At 37.6% G+C, this 22,870-nt stretch overlaps 1 protein-coding gene across 7 annotated transcripts in view; it reads right to left on the minus strand.

Moving 5' to 3' along the window:
- The window catches only part of DTNB (dystrobrevin beta), a 227,678-nt gene that overhangs the window by 153,949 nt on the left and 50,859 nt on the right, over positions 1-22,870 (minus strand). For all 7 annotated transcript variants that reach the window (XM_064571948.1, XM_045884216.3, XM_045884214.3 and 4 more), the window contains 2 exons: positions 19,626-19,711; positions 9,997-10,151 (listed from right to left, as the gene is read on the minus strand). In XM_064571948.1, coding sequence (XP_064428018.1) covers positions 9,997-10,151; positions 19,626-19,711 — 241 coding nt within the window. The remainder of the gene's footprint in view (positions 1-9,996; positions 10,152-19,625; positions 19,712-22,870) is intronic.

Below are 22,870 nucleotides of genomic sequence, written 5' to 3' on the forward strand. Positions count from 1 at the left end.
GTAGGACTTTTCCAAGTCCTGGTCCCACCATTCCAAGGCACGGGGAGGGACTGAGGACTAGGGACAAGCGGACACCAAAAGGCACCCAGAATTTTATCTCAGTCTCTCCCAAGAACTGTGTTCTCAGTCCCACCACTTTTCCTGAAGTGATAACAGGATCTACAAAATGGGGTGTTTCCCCATAAAACTTTAAAATACTTTATTTTGGTGGGGGGGGAAATGATAAAATTAGTTAGAGCTGACCCAAAGATTTTGCCAGTGTATTACAAAATAAGTGATTTTTACCACTATTCACCATAAACTGGAAGCAAGGAGTGAAGGCACTGTGGTGATAAGTCAGGAGGATGGTGGCCTCCAGCATTTGACTGTCCATCATGACACTTTTCCAATGATGGTTACCATCATACAAACAGGAGATTACAGACTCACTTTTGTGTATCTTTTTGGCAACTATGAGAATCTTGATTCCATTGTATGTAAGGAGATAATTCTTATTAAGAATAATCTTTTTAAGGGCGCCTGGGTGGCTCAGTTGGTTAAGCGACTGCCTTCGGCTCAAGTCATGATCCTGGAGTCCCGGGATGGAGTCCCGCATCAGACTCCCTGCTCAGTGGGGAGTCTGCTTCTCCCTCTGACCCTACCCCCTCTCGTGTACTCTCTCTCACTCAAATAAATAAATAAAATCTTTAAAAAAAAAAGAATAATCTTTTTTTAAAAGAAACTGGTAAATAGGGAACAGAAAAAGGAAGATAAAAGTAGATGGCAGAACAAGAAAGAGGCTTTTGCAATAAAAACTTGAAAAAGATGAAGAAATATGAAGGAAAGCCTCTGATCGAGGACAGAGATTGGAGGCCAACACTGAATAGGGTGAAGGAAGGGGCGAGCAAGAGGGCTGACTGAGGGTGATAAAGAGGAAGTTACCATACAAAGGCCCTCTAAAGAAAGCTGTGCTCTGGTGGTGAGGTTTGAAAACTACCTACTCAATCAGGCTAAATAAAGTTTTCCAAAGTGTTTTCCATCTTGGGCATCCAAGTCACTGATGTTTCTGAGACCTCAGTGGAACCTCAGAGGAATGAGTGGACAACATTAAAAATAAAACCAGAAAGTCACCGAAGAATTTAAACGGAGGTCCAGATATGGAAAATGTCTCTAATTATGGATATGCAGATAATTGCAACAAAGCAAATAAATGGAAAGTGTCTACATAAAATTACTGAGAAAGAAGATGCTAGGAAGCTAGTAAGAGGTAGTAACCAAAAACTAAATGTATGTTTAAATTAATATTTCTATATTAAAATTGCATTTCTACAAGTCTACCTATAATCCTAATGCTACTTTTGATTCACCTATCATGGAGGTTTCTTTTTTAATCTTCAAGATGAAAAGGAACAATTATATTTGACATCTCAGAAGACCCTGATTAAAAAACACTCAGGGTCAGTTTACAAAAGTTGTCCTAAGGTCATTTTGTAATTTTGAAGTCCTCCAAAAGCATCAGGAATGAAACCAGAAGAACTCTGTCCAAGTAACTTGTCTTCCATAAACCATGTAATTTGGGGAAAATCATTTGACATTCTGGTTTCAGTTTTCTCACCTCTGAAAGGGTAGAGCAGTGATTCTCAAAGTGTGGTCAGAAGCTGCCCTGTAGGTCCCTAAAACATTTTCAAGGAGCCCATGAGGCAAGAACTATTTTCATAACAATTCTCAGACATTATTTGCCCTTTTCAATTTCAGTCTCTCATAGGTGTCCAGTGGGGTGTGCGAGAAGCAAGGTGGCATATCCACAATCATCTGAAAAAACTACTAAAGCATTCCTCCCTTTTCCAACTCCTCCCTGTGTGAGGTCAGATTTCTTTCCATATTTTAACCAAAACAAAATATCACAACAGAATCAATGGAGAGGCAGATGGGAGAATCCAGCTGTCTTCAATTGAGCCAAATATTAAAGCAATTTGCAAAAATGTAAAACCACAGCACACTTGTTAAATATTTTTGTTTTGGAATATATAGTTATTTTTCATAAAAGTGTATTATTTAAGATGTAACAGGTTTATCATTATTTTTTTTTCATGTAGGCTCCACACACAGCGTGGAGTCCAACACGGGGCTTCAACTCATGACCCTGAAATCAAGACCTGAGTTAAGATCAAGAGTTGGACGACCAACCGAGCCCCCAAGCATCCTATCATTGCTATTTTTAAATGACAATCAGTATCTTTAATTTCTCAAATTTAATTTCTAGTATAGAAATACTAATAGGTATAACCCACATAAACAAAAGCTCTCTGGGGTCCTCAATAATTTTTTATTGTAAAGAGGTCCTGAGACCAGAAAGTTTGAGAATAGCTGAGATAAAATTCCCAGCTCAAAATTCCATGACTCGGTAAATAACTATGTGGAAGACAGGTTGGCTCTTTTTTCTCCTTTTTTGTTTTATTTTGGTTTTTCTTCTTGAGTTGAACACATTCTTTGCATTTCTCCTTATTTTTATAGCACAATGATATTTATAACAAAAACTATAATAAAATTGCAAAAATACACTTTCCCACAATTCTCATTTTGCTATATTTCTCTCCAAATGTATATATGCTTCTATGTAATTATGTACACAGGGCAGACAAAAATATATAATGTTTTTTCACTTAACTTTTTATTAAATATTGTTTTGCAACCAGGTCTTCATTTCTAATCATTTTAACAGCTGCCTGATCCACTGAACAGAGACACCATGATTTATCTCTGCCTTCCACTATAAAACAGGCTGTTTCTATCCTTGTGTGTACTCATTTTTTTCTTGGAAGTGAGCGTTTTTTTGGTCACCTACCTCCCAGCCCTTTGTTATTCTAAGCCTCAATACTGACAATTATTACCCTAGAGCCATTCTCACCTCCTTCCCTCCTCCCATGACTACATTTTCCCTGTTTTAAAGGGGGACAGGGACCATCGCTTAAAAATGAGAAATCCACAAACAATGAATCATGGAACACTTCATCTAAAACTAATGATGTAATGTATGGGGATTAACATAAGAATTAAAAAAAAAAAAACTTGAAAAAAAAATGAGAAATTCAGTATCACTAAAATAACATGAGAAAACAAGTTAGTTTAGCATTGGATCATCACAGGTGCAATTCCCAAACTCATCATTTCCGTTAAAACGTCTTATTTCCTTATGGGCAACAGGTATTTCTTATCCATTGCCTAACTTACTTGATAATCAATTAAACCACGTATGACATATAGTTAATAAACTTAAAAACATTTTTTTTAGGGCGCCTGGGTGGCTCAGTTGGTTAAGCGACTGCCTTCGGCTCAGGTCATGATCCTGGAGTCCCTGGATCGAGTCCCGCATCGGGCTCCCTGCTCGGCAGGGAGTCTGCTTCTCCCTCTGACCCTCCCCCCTCTCATGTGCTCTCTCTCTCTCATTCTCTCTGTCTCAAATAAATAAATAAAATCTTTAAAAAAAAAAAAAAAAAAAAAAAAAAAAACATTTTTTTAAATCTTCCAGATTAAAAACATTTTTATACAAACTTTTGTGCAGAGTTAGAAATTTTCTGTCTGACCAAGGCAAATACACATTAACTGGTTATAGGACCAGTGCTATGGGCCAAACTTTTGATATTATTAGACACTGAATTTGTCCATATCACAGATTTATTTTGAAAATTAAAGTACTGGGGCGCCTGGGTGGCTCAGTCATTAAGTGTCTGCCTTCGGCTCAGGTCATGATCCCAGGGTCCTGGGATCGAGCCCCGCATCGGGCTCCTTGCTCCGCGGGAAGCCTGCTTCTCCCTCTCCCACTCCCCCTGCTTGTGTTCCCTCTCTGGCTGTCTTTCTCTCTGTCAAATAAATAAAACCTTTGAAAAAAAAAAATCAATGAAAACAACAACGTTGCAGGTACAGCCATGAGGTTTAAGCTTTGAATTAGAATTCAAGTCAAAGATACTTTCTCATGCCATATTTAATTTAAATCATTTAATCCAACAAATTTCTAGTAAGCATCAGTCATTTTCCAGACATCGTTAGTCATGGGGCTATAAAGTTGAAGGGCCTAAGTGAGCTAGATAAAACATGCCATGGGAATGCAGAAGAGGAACAATTAATTAATGCTACATTGAGAGATTCAGAGCATCAAAGAGGAAGGGCCATTTTAGCTGGGATATGAAATATGAGGGCCTCTGTTGAAGAGAGGGTAGGTCAGGGGTTACTGGCATGTCAGTGTGAACCAGTATCATTTGAAATGACAACACATGCAGTATCAAACGTGGGCATAATTCATCTGAAGTAACAACAGGAACAGCTCTGACCAAGTTCACACGTGTGCAAGAAAAGACAACTGATCATAACCACTGCCTGGCCAACTGCAATTGTAAGATGTCACTGGCCATAGGAGGTATCTTGGTATCAGAGACATTAAGGTGTGAAAGAATGTCTTCAAATCAATGAAACGTGGCAATAACCCAACTAGATTATCATGGTAACGAGGGACTGCTGATGGAGACAGTAAAACCTGCCTAATTAGAATTCCTATGAAAGACACATATACATGTGCCAGGCAATTCTTAGCAAACTTTATTCAACGTCCAGGAAAACGAGGTCGGAACATCCAGAAAATATCTCACTTCAAAGATACAGTGGGAAGAAAAGTCATTTTGGCATATAGCGGAAGAGGATATGCTGGTCGAAGTATAAGCAGAGGATATCTCCAGGCATGAGAAATACTGTTGCTATTCTGAAAAATCCACCAGCAATAATGTAATCCCATCACTACCCATTTCCCACTGCCCTCTGAATCAAGGAGAGCCCTGCAACACTGAGTGAAAAATTGCCTCTACTTCCCCATCTCCCTCTCTCCTCCCTCTCTCCCCTACTCTACTTATTTAAGTCTTCCATAAAGACAGACATCAAATTTAAAGTCCTTTGCAGGGTGAGGGGTGCCTGGGTGGCTCAGTCGGCTAAGCATCTGACTCTTGATTTCTGCTCAGGTCATGATCTCAGGGTTGGCGAGATCAAGCCCCGTGATGAGCTCCATGCTGGGCATAGAGCCTGCTTAAGATTCTCTCTCTCCCTCTCCCTCTGCCCCACCCCCTTCTTTAAAAAAAAAAATCACACATTTAAAAAACAATAAAAAAAAAAAAATCTTCTGCAGGGTGGACTGAACACTTCAAACTAAAGTCAATACAAACCTAAGAAATAATACAACAAATACCAATCATCTTTTTAAGGAGAAACAGAATTCATCGCCAAACTCTGAAGTTTAGAAAAATTGGGGAGAAATTTAAAATACTGCTATTCACTGCTTGCATTTAATAACTTTTAAGTCTCTAAAGTCAGTTTGTTAGTTGATAACCATTGAAGAATCAGGAGCGCCTGGGAGGCTCAGTTCACTAGGCATCCGACTCTTGGTTTCGGGTCAGGTCATGATCTCAGGGTTGTGGGATCGAGCCCTACATCAGGCTCCACTCTCAGTGGAGTCTACTTGAGATTCTCTCCCTATCCCTCCCCCTCTGTTTCTCCCCCCACCACACAAACTCTCTCTCTCAAATAAATAAAATCTTTAACAATAAATAACCAGTGAAGAATCAATATATTTGGTCTACCCACCAAAATATTAGACTTGAGGTGCTATGTTAATAACACTGCTTTATTCAGACAATAATCATGATCACAAATTTACAATGAGAATTAATCTTTCTATTAATTTTTTTAAATTTACCAAAATAGAGACCATAGTATAATATGCTTGTCATCCAGCTTCAACAATTCTCAACATATGACTAATTTTTTTTTAAGATTTTATTTATTTGTCAGAGAGAAAGAGAGCACAAGCGGAGGGGAGTGGCAGGCAGAGAGGGAAGCAGGCTCCCCGCTGAGCAAGAAGCCCAATGTGGGAATCGATCCCAGGATCCCGGGATCATGACCCGAGCTGAAGGCAGCCGCTTAACTGACTGAGCCACCCCAGGCATCCCCATATGACTAATTTTAATTTATGCCTTCACTCTTCCTTCAGTCTGGATTAATTTGAAGCAAATTCCAAACATCTTATTTCTTGAATTAACTTTACTCCAGTGGTTTATTATGGACACCTCATATGCTTCGGAGACTGATAAAAGCATCCTTGTAAATCTTTCTGTGGACATAAGTTTTTATTTCATGTGGGAAAAACTTAAGAGTAGAATTGCCAGATCACGGGTAGGTATCTGTTGAGGTTTGTAGGAAACCACCAGGGCCTCTTCCAAAGCGGTTTGTGTAAGAGTTCTAGTTGCTCCAAATCTTCACCAGCATTTGGTGTCAGTCTGAATTTTAGCTGTTCTAGTTGATGTGTTCTGCTGAATTAATTTATAAATGCTTTTAATTTTTGATGTGTTTTTAAAACTATGTAAGACCAACATCTCTTATTTTGGGTAGGTTTGCAAAATCGTTTTTTAAAAAGTAATTCAAGCTAGGGCGCCTGGGTGGCTCAGTTGGTTGAGCGACTGCCTTCTGCTCAGGTCATGATCCTGGAGTCTCGGGATCGAGTCCCGCATTGGGCTCCCTGCTCGGCAGGGAGCCTGCTTCTCCCTCTAACCCTCCCCCCTCTCATGTACTTTCTCGCTCTCTCAAATAAATAAATAAATCTTTAAAAAAAAAAAAAAGGTAATTCAAGCTATATAAAAATAAACAAATATGTAAATTTTCCTCATATCATTAAAAAAAATTCAAGTATTTCTCCTGTAATGCAATGCACACATTACTGAGAAATTGCACATACTGCAAAACTGTGGATTTTAAAAATAATAAGGTATGGGGCACGTGGGTGGCTCAGTCGTTAAGCGTCTGCCTTCGGCTCAGGTCATGATCCCAGGGTCCTGGGATGGAGCCCCGCATCGGGCTCCCTGCTCTGCGGGAAGCCTGCTTCTCCCTCCCCCACTCCCCCTGCTTGTGTTCCCTCTCTCGCTGTGTCTCTCTCTGTCACATAAATAAATAAAATCTTTTTTTTTTAAGATTTTTATTTATTTATTGAGAGAGAGAGAATGATAGAGAGAGAGCATGAGAGGGTGGAGGGTCAGACGGAGAAGCAGACTCCCTGCCGAGCAGGGAGCCCGATGCGGGACTCGATCCCGGGACTCCAGGATCATGACCTGAGCCGAAGGCAGTTGCTTAACCAGCTGAGCCACCCAGGCGCCCAATAAATAAAATCTTTTTAAAAATAAATGAATAAAAAATAATAATAAGGTATATGAGAAAAACAGGGTTGGCACAAACCTAAGAACCTAGGTAGCCTTGTGACAGAGGACTAACAAAACAGTGGCAACACTACTACCAGCACAACTAAATTTTAAAAAAAACCAAAAAACAAAGACTGAGTTTTTTCTAAGAATCTGAAGCAGATAAGAAGCAACAGTCAGCTGTGAGTTCAAAAGCTTCATAATAAAGTCATAAGGTAATCCGGAGAATTCTAGATAGCATTCTTAGGATTAACAGTTGGAAATTTTTGTATATTCTTCGACATTTCAAACTTCTGCTCCAATTCCAGAGTCTCATCATAGTACTCAGATGACAAGTAGATCAAAGGTCACTTTGGGTTTAGCACCCCGCATAATTGTCATCCACTGGTCAGACGTTGCTCTTCACGGACACGCCTTTCTATAAATTGCCTTCCCCATTCTGACACTTAATAGTAGCATTCCGGAACTTGATCAAGTTTTAGCCTGACCTCCAGGAAGCATCTTGTGTGAAAAGCCACATGTACGTCTTATACAAGATTACCTGAGTATCGTGGGGGCAACCATTTGATGAAACGGTACTATGAAAGTACCGGCAGTGAGATGAGTGCTAAATGAAAGGCGTTTGCAGTTTCTTTATCACACCCACCCTCACTCACATTGCTTCCAGGCGCTTTAACACCTGCAGTACACTCCTGTACCAGGGTGCGTATGGACAGCCTCCCACCATTTAAAAATGCATATTCAGGGTGGGGAGGGGAAGTGCAAACTACACTTTATTAGAATAAACTGAAGCACACAGCTATTTTTAATATGCTAAAGGCTGATACTGTCATTTACACGGAGGAAACAAAATAACGTATAGAGACAAATTTCCACAAAAACAATCAGCCCAAGTGCATACAAATCTGGGGAGAACATCTCCTCAGAGCTTGGTAAAAATAACTCACCAGTATTATGGGTATCACTTTTGGTGCTAAAGCTAATAAGTAATCTCCAAACAAACTGTAAAATATTGTTTGAAAGTCTGAATTCAGATAAATAGGAATTCTTAACTTCAAATGTAAAAAAAAAGTATATGTGTGCTTGGTTTTGGCTCTTGTGAATCAAAGTATCACCGGTCAGGAGGATCCAGTTTACAATGTACTTTCAGTTCTCAAACCTTTAGATTTGTTCTTTTTATATGTTAACTTCTTATTTTTAAGTAATTTTAGACTGTAAGATTGTAAGAAGGTTACCCAAAAACTTCCCATTTACCCAGATTCCTCAAATGTTAACACTCCAGAAGGGATGACCCTTTGCCCTTAAATACCTCAGATCACATTTTTTAAAAACAAGGATATTCTCTTAATTTAATACAAATATCAAAATCAGTAAATTAACATTTATTGACAAAATACTATTGTCTAGTCTACAAAATTTATTCAGATTTTTTTCAAATGTCCCAATAATGTCCTTTATAACAAAAGAAAATCCTGGATCATAAACTGCATTTTTTTCTCTCTTTAGACTCCTGTAACATAGAACAGTTCAGTCTTTTTTTGTCTTTCATGACATTGACATTTTTAAAGTGCACAGGCCAGTTATTTTGTAGAAATCTCTTCATTTGGGTTTGTCAGATGTTTCCTCAAAATGAGACTCACACCAGATGTTAATTAAATTTATGGTGGATAACTGTTTTGCAATATATACAAACATCCAATCATTATGTTGTACACCTTAAACTTTTACAATGTTATGTCAATTACATCTCAATAAAACTGTAAAAAATAAAATCAAACACAAAAAAAAGGAAAAGGAAAAAAAAAGGAATATGAGACTCAGGTTGTGCTTTTCTGGCCCAAGTACCACAGTAGGGATACTGGGTACTTCTCAGTGCAACCTATCGGGAGGCAGGGATACCAGTCTGTCCCCTTTACTGGGGACAGGGACGTTGATCACTTGGTTAATGTGGATCTGACAGGTTTCTCTATTACAACATCGTAACTTTCTAAGGTTACTATGTTTCCTTTTATAATTAATAAACATCTTATGGGGAGATACTTTCAGACTACGTCAATATCCTACGTCCATTAATCTTTTACTCATTAGTTTTAACACAGACTTTTTCTTAATTCCCCACTTTCCATAATTTCTGAGTTTAGCATGAAGCTCCTTTTATCTCATGTCTACCTGAATAAATGAAGCTACAATCAGCGTCCACCCTGCTCGGGGTTATTTGAGGCACCGTTTTAAGATCTCAGGAATTCACACATACAACCTCAAGGGTAGGATCGCACAAGGACACACAAATAAAGAAGAAACCCAATCTATCTTTTCTTCACATGAAAATGGCAGTGTACCGTTGAGGGATTCTGAACTGGCAGCTGGGAGCTGTGTAGCATTCCTTGTCTTCAGTGCTCAGGAAAAAAAGGTCCGGTACTGTATAGAGTTTTATACCAAAATTCCTGTATTTCACAGTTTAAAGAATTCATTCAGGAGAGTAATATATGTCCAGTAGCAATAATATAAACACTTCATCTTAAACACTTTTCTTTAAAAATCTTAGTAATTTAAAATATTTCATATGTTATCATTTTTCAGGAAAGACTCCCCTTTCCCCCAAACCAGAATTCTCAGGTGAATTTTTTAATATGTCCTCTTTTTCACGCCCCTCCCGCTTAAAGCTCTTTTTTCTCTCCTACTCAAGACTTTACGTCCCTAGACCAGAAGCAATCTAGTCAAATCTGACACAAGGTAGAGGGATGAATGAGCGCTCTTCTAGTCCTAGATTTTACAAAACTGTCCTTACCTGCTGTGGAAAACAGGTGCGGACTGAGTGCTCTGTGTAACCAAAAGATGGCCCTTCAAAGACAGCTGTTGGGAGCTTCAGAACTTCCTTCAGAAACTGGTCAAACTTGCTAAATATCATTAAGCCATTGGAATCTGACATCTGGGAGAAAACATCTATGAGAACAAAACCAAATAAAGTCAAACTAGAAAGAAATATCAACTTTTTATAAATAAATGACTCTATGTCATTTGTGTAAGTCAAAAAGTATCATTAAAAATTACCATAAAGCTAATATGATTTTTAGTTAATATGTATTCTCCTTCTTATTAACACTGTATAGTTACTTACTGACCAGGCCCCTCTCTCCCACATACTTAATATATACCTAAACATCAAACCAAATAGCCATTCCTGTAGGTCTACCTACCTACTCTTTTTGAGTGTGCATAAATGGATGATAAGGTTTTTATTTTATTTATAACTAACTTTGTTCCAAGAAGAATTTGTAGCAGCATGCCTTTATCTCTTAAAATTTATATATGTGTTTATATAAGACATACACATGTTTGGGTGTATGAATATATTAGCACATAGGTTATGGGGTATGAGATTGTATTATATTTATATATTCATATGCTAATAATGTAATGAATACCTGTGAAGGAATAAATTTGAAGCAAGCATAAAGCATGTTTAAAATATTCCATTCAGTGAGTTCCAAAGTAGAATAGAAAGAACTCCTATAAACTTTTCTATCCCAAGATACTTTGATACTGTAAGATCTTATTTTTACCATAAAGTCTGACTCAAGCAGATGGGAAAGAAATTTCCAGTATTTACTACTTCTTTATCTTCTTGGAGAGAGTCTCCTCTCTCCAGTTAGCTCTTCCTCTCTTCTCATCCATGGTCAGGGAGAAAAAGAAAAATCACTAGCAGCTCAAAATCACTGTGACAAAGAAATGTGACCTAAGCTTTTTTTTTCAAACCATTGAGCTTCCTTACAAATAAGTGAATTAAATATGCACAGAAAAATCATTTCCTGAGGCTTTGCCAAAAGTGGCATTTTGAAAAGTCTTATTCTATATATTCATAATGAATAAGAGTATTAGAAATATATATGTAATTGATATATGTTACATACAAATATGCATTATTCCTTAGGTTTAATCTGAGGTATTTATCCTGAAGCACTAGGTGTAAAACAAATACATTTTAAATACATTAACCAAAGAAAGATAAAATGTTAGAATATCAGCTCCACAGAGTAACTTTTTAGGCATCAGAAAACAGGAAATTATCAAAGGAATGAAAACCTGCAGTACATCCTCTCTAGATAGCTGCTACTTTGATGTTGAAGAAAAAGTACTAGATGCTCATGGCGGGTGGGGAGATTCAATGAGAAGCTAAAAGAACTATGTGGTCCCAGTAAAAAATAAAATCAATCACTTAACAAATACATACTAAGTTCCTCCTGTGTGGTCCAAATGCCAAGCACTCTGTTAGGTGTTGTGAAACATGACAAAGAATTATGATATACAGTCTTTATCCCCCAAGAAACTTTCAGTGTAGCTGAAAATATAAGATACATCTGAATCAAAGAGGAATAAAGCGCTAAATTGACACTAAGTGGAACAGAAAGAATAGAGGCATAAAGATACTTGTTAAGCCTCATTATTTGTCAAGCACCACAAAGTTACCACAAGTAACCATGGCTGAGGCTGCCTATAGCCACCCAACATTATCTCCTTCTTTCTTGGTAATAGAACATTAATTTTGTTTTGTGCAACAATGTACCCAATAACTAAGAGACTAAAATGTACAGCCTCCTTTTAGCAAGGGGTGCTCATGTGACTAAGTACTAGCCAATGAGACTATCATTAGAATGGTTGTGAAGGACTTCCAGGAAAGCTGGTTAAAGAAAGCTGACTAAGCTGGAAGGCAGGCCCTTTTTCCCCTCTCATGCTCTTCCTCCTTTTGCTATCTGAAATGTAGTTATGATGGCTGGAGCTCCAGCAGCCGCCTTGGACTATGTGGTAATTGCAATTTTGATACTCTTGAAGGGTAGAAAACTAAGGTAGAGAAAGCCTAGGTCCCAGATGAACTACCGAATCAGCCCTGGACTACCTAACCCTAGACTTCTTTTATATAAAAGAAAAATAAACTTCAACTTTGTTTAAGACACTCTTATCCTGGGTTTTTGTTTTCAAGCTACAATCCCTAATACTAAGTGCTACTATACATTACTAAACATTACCTCATTTTACACTCACAAAAAGGTAAGGCGTATGTGTGTACATGTAATTATTTAAATTGTATAGATAAAGAAGCTAGCTTAGAAAGGTTAACTTGCTTATGACTAAAAAGTTGGTAAGTAGCTAAGTAAAGATCTAAAATTATACTTCTCTGACTTCAAAGCAATCCCATCGTACCACACAGCTTCTTCAAAATATAGTTTAGAACAGCTATGAAAACACAGAGGCAGGAACTGTCAAGAAAGATCGAAAAGAAAGGAATTTAGAAGCTAGGCCTTGAAAGGTAGAACTTGGAATGATGAGATCAAAACAGGTTGGAAGTGGGGACTGGGGGACACAACCAGAGAAGAGGGGGAAACTTTCTACGGCCACTAGTATTTGTTAGGGGAGGTAAGCAGGAAACAGTGCACTGAGTGCATTCTTCAACAAGAAAGATAATTTAGTTTGAGAAATAAAGGGAAATAAAGACAGAATAAGAAAAGTATCTGGTATGAAAGAAAGCTTTGAAAGAGAAAGCACTTTGAATTTGGCTTAAAAACTCTTACATAGGGGAGAAATATTTAAGAAAACTAAGTTTTAATAAAATTAGACTATTAGTGACCAGCAGAATGGATAAAAGAGGAAGAACAGGATTGGAGAAATCAGCTAGTAAACCCTATGAATGATGCACAAATGAGGTAGGGAGTGTGTGAATTTCAGCAGTGACAGTGGGGGGGGGGGGGGTCAGGGTCACCTCCAAGATATTTCAATGCAGGAAACTACAGCTGATGGCAAATTGGATTAGGGAATAAAGGAATTTAAGAAGTTAGGATTATTTTAAGTTTCTAGTATGGGAAAATGCTGAAAATTCTGACTGAAAAAAAGAAAATGAAGACAAAGATACTTAGCTTTGTACATAAGTATATTTGAACCAACCAGCAAATGTCCAGGTAGAACCACCCTGCAGGCAGTTAGAACCAGAGTACTGGGCCACAGTTCAAGATACAGAGCTTTGGAGATATTGCCAATCATATGAAAAATTGATGCCCTTAAGGAGAGGAGCGCATAGTGACTTCATTTTGAAATAGCTGGGTTCTATTCTTATAATGAGGAAAATAACCTGAATGAAAACAAAGGGTCAGTATGGGATGTGGTGAGGTGTGTAACTACTCAATACCTATTTTCCCCTGCTTGCTTCCCAGGTGAACCCTGTGTCTCTATTGCACAATGGAACCCTGTCTCTATTGCACAATGTAACCCTAAAGTGGATTTCTGGGAATGCTTCTGCTTTCCTGAGAGAGGCATTTCTTTCTTCTTTCTGCCTGGAAAGAGAATGTGAGGCCCATCCAGCAATCACTTAAGATCGTAAGGAGGAAAGCTACATGGCAGAGCAGGACAAGAGGATGGAACCTGAGTCTCTGACAACATCCTTCAGTCATGGTACCAACTCTGACTTACCAGCCTTTGGACTTATTTTTACAGGAGAAAAATAAATCCCAATGTGTTCAGCCACTGTTAGTTATGTTTTTTGTTGCCACTCAGTGTATTAATAACTGATAAACTAGCATGTGATTAGGTTGTGCTCACTAACTAAAAGGTGGAAATATTCAAGACGGGAAACTAATGCTACCAAGTACATAAATACAACTATCTACAGTTCCACAATCACAAAACATCTGTGTATTCACTGCACTGACAAATCTACACCTGACTCATTCAGAGTAATAAAAGGGAGTGACTGGATAATAAAATGACTAACATCTCCCTTCAAAAAAGTATTATTTTCTGTTACACTTGGTTACCATGTCATAAAATATATTTAGAGTAATCAATTTTTTAAAAATTCATTAAAAAGAAACTGTAACATAATAGGGCCATATTACATTTACAAGAGACAAGCAGAAACATGTTTCTTTGTTTGATTTAATAAGAGAAATACCGCCAGACCCCAAATTGAAAGCATAGTGAAGTAACTGATTATTTCCTGAGTTACTGGTTTACAACAGTATATACATATTTTTTTTAAAGATTAGGCTTCTTTTATCTGTAAGAAAAATGGTATAAAATTACTGCTAATTTTTTTTATCTTAAATGAAGTATAACAATGAAAGTCAGTGTGATTTACTATACACAAATAAAAAGATCTTACCAAAGAAATAAATAAAAGACAATAAATTTAATAAAAAATTAAACTAATCCTCTAATTAAAGCCCTCAACCCTTCTGGCATTAAGGGACTAAATTACTCCCCAGAACGCTGGTTAATTTCCCCAGTAATTCTCTTTCTATTTATACACCTCTGAAAGAAGGTATGCTAATTCCCCATTAGTTGTTTCCAGATAAAAATGTAGGCTTTCTCCCTTGTGAAATACCCACAATCAAGTCCCTAAATGCTTATGTATACACACTTTAAAATATATTCTGTCCTTTGTATAATGGCAAAATAATGCTAGTATTCTACCATCATCACATATGTTTCCATTCTGTTTTCTTTTTCTGGTGATAATGATCCTGGTTTTACTCACTGCATCTATCCACTCTTTTTTTCTCCCCACGTAACCAGTCACATGCTTTTGCAAGATGATAGGTTTGTTTACAATAGAGTCAAGTCAATAAACAGAATACCATTTCCTTTTATATGTTAGCTTTCTCTGGCAACTGACTCTTCCCGCCTATCATCTTTCTGCCAAGTAAGTAATCTAACCCACAAAAACATGTATATACATCTGCATGTTTATAAGTACCTATATGTAACCAAATCCAAGTGAATATTTTATTCCCAAACTCATGAATATTCCTACATCCTTCATTGAGTCAGAGTGAGGCTGAAGGCTGGCAGTCAGCATGCCTTGGGCCTCTCCATAGAGCTGACTCAGTCAGTAACTACTTCAGACAAGTCTCAAGGCCTCCCTTGGTTTTGTTTTTCTTTTTCTTCTTATTGATAAAATACTGATTGGGGACTTATCTCTTACTTGCTTCCAGTTCTAGAACGTTTTGGTTATATGAGAAATGCAAATGTGGACATCACTCATTCAGATGAAAGAGTCATTTCTGTCTAATGACGAGAAGGGATGGTTAGCAGAAACCAGCCAGGGTAACTCTGCAGTGACAGGCAGTGAAAAGACTATTATTGCAGAGGAGGCTAAATTTTGAACAGGTGAATCTGTTTAATTATAGCTGCAAAGGATGGCCCCTCTACAGTCTGCAAGGAAGCAAGCAATCGAAATGTCGGTGAGAACTGCCAGTTCTGGGCACAAACAGCACCTCAGATCATCTCTTCTCCAGCTATTCAAAGTGTGGTCTATCAAAAACATGCAAAATATTATTACAAAAACATTCTTATGCTACAATCCAGAAAAAAATACCTGTTATCATTTTGGTATACTATTTCTTTTTCTATATGCATAACAAATTTTTATCTAAAACTATATTACACTTATGCATTTTGATCTGAAACACGTTTTTGAGGACATTATATTCAGTCATGAGGGGTATCCCGAGCTATAACCGAGCTCTGAGTTTTGGACACTGAAGCTCTTTCAAGTTTTTGCATATTATAAAAAATGTCATAGCAAATATACATAAAATTTAGGGTGCACTCTGATTAATTCCCCCAGGTAAACTCAACAAATAGACTGAGTCAATGGATATGGATATTTTTATAGCCTTCCTGATACATACTGTTAGACTGTCCTTCAAAATGGTTACACCAGGTTTTTAAAAAATTTAAAAATAAACTACATGAATCATCTCCTCCTATCTTTTAATGCAAGATAGATGAGGTCTGAATAAGAGACTAAGTTTCCTAGAAAACGAATAGCAGAAATGAACAAAATAAATAAATCACATAAATTAAATGACAATTAAATGACAAATCATAAATAATGGGCTTTACAGTCTGTAAATTTTGTTCTCTGAGTTATTTTTTAGGGTTTCTGACATTACTGCCTTGATCATGCTTATAATTAAAGTCTGTATTCTGATTTTAAATCATTGGTATTTAGAATCTGACCCTAAGTTAACTGTGAATCTAGGATATAGTCCCTAATGGCCACAAAAGTGAATTATTTCTATAAATGAGTGCTAGCTGGGGACAGAAATTGTCTTAAGAGAGACCTGAAAAATCTAATCAAGAAATGTTTCAAGCTTACAGTACAAATAGTGGTTAAGTTGTTCTAAATGCTATCTTGACCCCAAAACAAGCAAACAAAAAATATACCAAATCAAAAAGGGGGAGGGGAGAAAATTACAGGAAAAAGAAATCTAAAATAAGAGGTAAAATGCAGAAAGATCAAAATAAGGGGAAGAAAAGTAGAAACACTAAGTTGTATTCCATAAACATGAAAACCTCATTTAAAAGGAACGTTAACAGAGGTAACAGCAGAAAGTGCGGTCAGGGGCAGGAAGATGGAGAAAGTGAGACCAAAGTCAGTGGAACAAGCTGAGAGAAGAAAGTGAGCAAATGTCACTGGATATTACAGTACAGTGTTCTGGCTCACTTCTGTCTACGCTATTATTCAGCCACCTCAACTAAGCAGGACACAGCTGTGATCTGAAAGCCAGGGAGAAAAGGATTCCTACAACAGCCAAACTGCCAATCCCACTACAAAAGTTCCAGTCGTCACTTACACTCACACCTTAAATAAAATGTGCAAAAGTTTGCTTATGTTTTCTCCATATTAAATGTAAATGAGAAGCAAAGAGAGATTTCTAGAGACTGATACTCTGATAATCCTGTCACATTTACCAGTGATAAAGGGGACACACACACCATCACCCCTGCTGCCACCACCAACAAAAAGCTCAAGAACCAAGAAAGCAGTCGTCTGAAAACATCAGAAGGGACAAGAAACCCAGAGCCTCACAATTAGCCCCAAATGCACCAGAGGATGACATCCCTGAGCTATGAAATATATGTAAATTATAACTCGTGAGCTCTGTATAAAACAAGACGGACAGACCACATGTAAACTGGTTTCCACTCTGGATGATTAAAATTAAGAAGTGGTGATAGGCTTCAATACCTGAAAATTTTACTTACGTTAAACATATCATTCTCGAGCCAAGATAATTAGTACAACAAAAATAATGAAACAGAGCTACAGATGGTAAAGAAACTGTAATTTTGAACATAAAGACGATTTTAAATCTATCTGCATGATATAAACATGGTAATTAGTGAGCTAGCATGGCTGGTATCTCATCAATCCATATCTGATGTGCAATGATCTGGCATTCTGAGCACACTGACATGTCACATTGGCCTGGGCACGTGTCCTTTGTGTCACTTGAATACTGGTCACTTGTGTTCCTCCAAGAAGTTAAAAATCCACGTTAAAAAAACAAAACAGGGCGCCTGGGTGGCTCAGTTGGTTAAGCGACTGCCTTCGGCTCAGGTCATGATCCTGGAGTCCCGGGATCGAGTCCCACATCGGGCTCCCTGCTCGGCAGGGAGTCTGCTTCTCCCTCTCCCACTCCCCATTTGTGTTCCCTCTCTCGCTGTGTCTTTCTCTGTCAAATAAATAAATAAAATCTTAAAAACAAAACAAAACAAAACAAAAAACCCTGCCATCACCTGGATCCCTTCCACATTTCACACAATACTAAAATTTGCACTTTTTCTCCAACAGTTACAAAAGAGAATTGCAATAATTTTAGTACTCAATCAACTATTGATATTTGGCAAAATTTTGACACTATGTGCCAGGTCCCAGCTCGATGTAAATGTAGCAGATTTAATCATAGAAACTTACAGACTCCAGAGTTACCTACAATGCAGTTTTATCATCAGTTTTCCATTTTTCAGCCACCTTCTCCAGTACTCACAAAGATAGCAATGTATATTCTTTACCTGGTGTCATCATCATTAAAAACAGATAAAATTCCAGCTTTCTTTTTCTTTGTGTTTGAATGAAATATAATTTCATCCATATTATATTATCTTCCTCAGAGAAACACCATGCTAGAATTAAGAAAATACTAAGAAATTTCAGCCTAAAAGAGTAATATTTTGAGATACTATGTGAAAAATACTCAGAAGAGTATTTAATAAAACTAGAAGTTTTATTACTAAAAATTTGTTTTACAGTGCAGCTGATTTTGAAATGAAGATAAACCAGATAACAGCTGACCAAACATAGATTATCTAAGACCTTCCTTTAGAATATTTATATCTATATCCGGTGAACCATCCAGCTTTCCAGCTTCCAATGTCATGGTAACATGTAAGAAAATGCACAGAAAATAAATACACCTATCAAGTCATCTTGCCCAAAAGCCTGTGCTTAAATCCGACCAAGCCTCTATATCTTTCAATTAACACAAAAAATGTAGGACACAGAAGAACATCATGGGGATGCAATCATCAAAATCTAGTCCATGAGAAATGCTATAGGACAGATGACCCAGTTTCTTCAACAGAGCAATTCATAGGGTATCTCAACACTTCATTAAAACCCAGAGGTTCAATCTCACCTCCCTGAAACCTGCCAGAGTTTCTTCCTTACAACATGGCACTTTGATCACTGTGCTGTATCACGAGCGTGCCTCCCATTACAGGATTAGTATATGGAGTACAACAAAGTAGCTTAGGACAGGGCTATGAAGCTAGATAGCCTGAGTTGAAATCCCAGCTTCATCCCCTCAGTTAACTCATCTATAAAATGGAGAATATACCACCTGCTGCTCAAAGAAATTTTAAGCATTCAGTGAGAAAATATATGTAAGCAGTTAGAACAATGCTTGGTATATCTTAGGCAGTTAGTAACTAATGAATAAATGAAAACCACATGCAAAAAAATTCAATAACTGTGAATTTCACCTCATTTGATTTCATTTAATCTTATAGTATCTAAGGAACAGTAAAATGACAAAATGGCCAACAGTAGGAAAAAATTTAGGAAAAATGAACTAAAAAACAGGCTCCAAATTTCTAAGTAACTGCTTAACTCTAAGCTACCAAGGAAAAGTTTAATCACAGCAAATATCACCTGTTGAAGAATAAATTTATTTTAAAGAGGGCTAATCTTGACCAAACCTGGTAAAAATAGTCACATTTATTTTCTAACTAAAAGCACTCAACAATCATCTCCAAGCAAAATTTTTGATAATATGGAAAACATTTTTAAAAGACTTTTTTCAAGGTCAACATTACTGTTCTGAATCTCTTTAGTTTTGTTGCTTTATTTCAAAACAAAAAACAAAAAAAACCTAAACAAATTAGGTGAACCAATTTTTCCATCTCAACAGTAGGCGGCATAACTTAAATACTCTGAGCCAGTTGCTACAAAGTGAATGATGTAGTAAAAACAAAAAAGTTCAATACAGCAACATCCAAAATTCTGAAAACATTAATTTAAAACTGTTCAAACGTCCTGATTTGAAAATACAATCTTTCAAGTAATATGGAAGTACTTACATCTCAGTTTGTCCAGCATTTTTCCACCACACATGGTTGCTAACATAGCTTTAACTGAAAATACGGTCAGCTTGCCTCGGCCCTCACTGCAAAATAAATTATATTAGAAACAATTGCTAACTGGAACCACAAAAGTAATCAAAGCTATCACTAAATATCAAGCAATTAGTAAGCTGGCCCTTACCTTTATATGCTACAATATTACCTTGGATTTTTAGAAACCTTGGATTTTTTTCCTTTGCAGAATTAAGGCCTCGTGTATGTTAGGTAAACAGGGTTAAAACTACCTGAGTTATTTGGAAAGGAGCTACAAACATTCTGCAAAGAAATTTCTACTGGCTCTGGACACAGAGGCCAAATGGATGAACCAGAAGTAAATTTCCTATCAATTTAGCCTATGAAATCCACAGCTGAGTTGTTTTTAGTATTCAAAACTGAGGCACCACCTGGCCTGAATAATTCAGAAATGTGTCCTCCCACCATGATAACAACAGTTTATTGTTATGTACTCAATCCACAGGGTGCACACTGCTCTAAAGATTTTATTTTACATTCATCTTTGTTTTTACTGTGACAACCTTATGTTACCATGTGTTTATCCTAAGAAGCTTGATCTGTCTCAGATCTTCCCATACTACCACTGTGAGAAAAGTGAAGGGGAAAGAATAGGAATATGAATTCTTTTTCAGTGACTGGAAAGATGAAATACAGAACATATACGAATTATCCAAAACAGTGCTGTACATCATCTGCAGAGCCAAAGCAATGTCAGCAAGCCCCCCTGACCCGACATGTCCACTGCTCCAGCCAGCCAGCCACGCCCTTGCTCACAGCAGGTGAAAACATCACTAGCCAGCTTTTAAAGTCATCACATGCAAATGAACAATGGGCTTTTGTGTTCATTTTATAAAGCTTGTGTGTACAAAGTGTCACAGTAAGAGTAAAATAGCTTTACAATAACGAGAACTACATCATCTTGGTTTTGAAAAGCAAGTGTCATTCTATTTATCTTTACTGATGGTCCTAATAGAGTGTCTTCCATTTTCCAAAACTTTTATACAGTAAGATGACACCTGGAAAAGGCAAATGGTCTATAAACCTGAAGGTTCACAGTGAAAAGATCTCCAGGAAATACTAATGTTTGTTACAGTCTGATTTTCAACTATTAAACTCATTAAGTTTATTCATAAGATAAAACAGGAATCCCTGCAATTAGCTAAAATTAGGATGGGGTTTTTATTTTATTTTATCTTTTAAAGATTTTATTTGTAAGTGATCTCTACACCCAACATGGGGCTCAAACTTACAACCTGGAGATCAAGAGTTGCATGGTCTACTGACTGAGCCAGCCAGGCACCCCAGGACTGGGTTTTTAAATATGTAGTTCTTTAGAAATGCAGACACTGCTCCATATCTTTTATGGCACCTGCCAATATAAGGAATATGCCCATGTCAAATACCTACTGTACTGTATAAGCAACATGAGTAGCTATGAAGAACATCAACTATTAAAAGGAATGGATTTCTAAGACTGATACAGAACTTTTACAGTGGACATTTCTTTTTGGTCACCAACCGTCCAAATGCCACGTGTATATTTAAGCATGCCCTATCTTCTGAGACCAATACATGTCCCACCACCAAAGTGTGAAGAAAGAAAAAAAGAAAACCTCACTTGTTTGCTTTCCCATTTTTCTTCAACACTAAGACATGGGCACATGCCCCAAGTTCCACCAATAAGATAAACCCACTCGAGCCCACATAGAAAATGATCAGCTTTTAGAAGCAGGAACTTCAAAGAGTCCACCTGCAAGGGTGGCCACACCCGGAGGGGTTACATGCAGCTTCCTGAGGCAGCAGAGACGGATTCCTCCGGCAGGTCCCCAGCCCAGCGGCAGTGGTATCCGGAGCACAGGCAACAACATCTGTGCTCCAGAGAGGTGCAGAGGTGTCTTCACAAGACCCGTTTTGTGACAAAATTTTGAGATATTTTTCTGGGCAGTGTGGTCATCAAGCCCACTTTCCCAACCTTCTCAGAGAGTCTGTGGGTCACGCATATCCTTTTAACAGATTAGCCAGAGATGGTTTCTATTGCTTACAGCTAAGAACCATGATGGATGCATGGGCGCCTGGGTGGCTCAGTTGGTTAAGCGACTGCCTTCGGCTCGGGTCATGATCCTGGAGTCCCGGGATCGAGTCCCGCATTGGGATCCCTGCTCAGCGGGGAATCTGCTTCTCCCTCTGACCCTCTTCCCTCTTGTGCTGTCTCTCATTCTCTCTCTCTCAAATAAATAAATAAAATCTTTAAAAAAAAAAAAAAAAAGAACCATGATGGATGCGATTTCTATCCTGAAGTAAAGCAGCCCAGAAAGATGAAGCAACGAGAGAGAACATTCCTGAAGTCCAGAGTGCAAGGAGTAGTGCCTGGTGACCAGCAGAGTGAGAACAAAGAGGAAGTGCTCACCAACAGTAGATGAAGCCCTGATGCACAGCAAACAACATTTTTTAAGGTAAACTTGCTCAAACGTTTTTTTGCAGACACCGATTTCATGATGTGAGAATATCCAGAAGAAAGTAAAAAATTAATCTTAGAAGAGGTTTCCATAAAAATCAGGATATCGATTACCTCTGGGAGAAAGGAAAGGGGTGACACAGAAAGGACCACACCAGTGGCCCCCGGATGCTGACAGTACTCTGTCCCTCAGCCGCCAGAGAACCTACATGGGGCATCTGCTTCCCAGTGCCACATTACACTGGACTTCACTTACTATCTTTCTGTAGGCATTTTCTAATTCTCAATAAAAACTGTTTAAAAAATAAATCCTGGGAAAGTGAAGGTTACCATTACTGGACCCAGCTAATGGTTTAAGGTGGAAAATGAAGGGAAACCCACAGGTTAAAAGACATTTAAGATATATAAACTGCATGCATAAAATTAATAATAAAATGCATAAAAATAATAAAAATATTAAAAATACCAAGACCCAGGCCCTATCCTTAAATGCCGATTAATAGAAAACTGGCTATTTATGCTATCATAAAAAAGAAGGAAAAATAATATATGAAAGATAAAGAATTATATACAAGATAGATTACCAAGTTAAAAAAAAAAAAAGGCAAAGCATGGAATAAAATAACTGCTGTAATGCTATCTAGCATTCTGGGAAAGGATGTTGAAAAATAGAACACTGGTTGCATCCAGGGTGGAAAGAAGGCAGCCAAAGGAAAGCATGGCAAGGTGGACA

The sequence above is a fragment of the Mirounga angustirostris genome, unplaced genomic scaffold, assembly GCF_029215605.1.
Source record: "Mirounga angustirostris isolate CCGP_5_RB_7025 unplaced genomic scaffold, mMirAng1.0.hap1 SCAF_10, whole genome shotgun sequence".
In the NCBI taxonomy this organism is placed as follows: Eukaryota; Metazoa; Chordata; class Mammalia; order Carnivora; family Phocidae; genus Mirounga; species Mirounga angustirostris.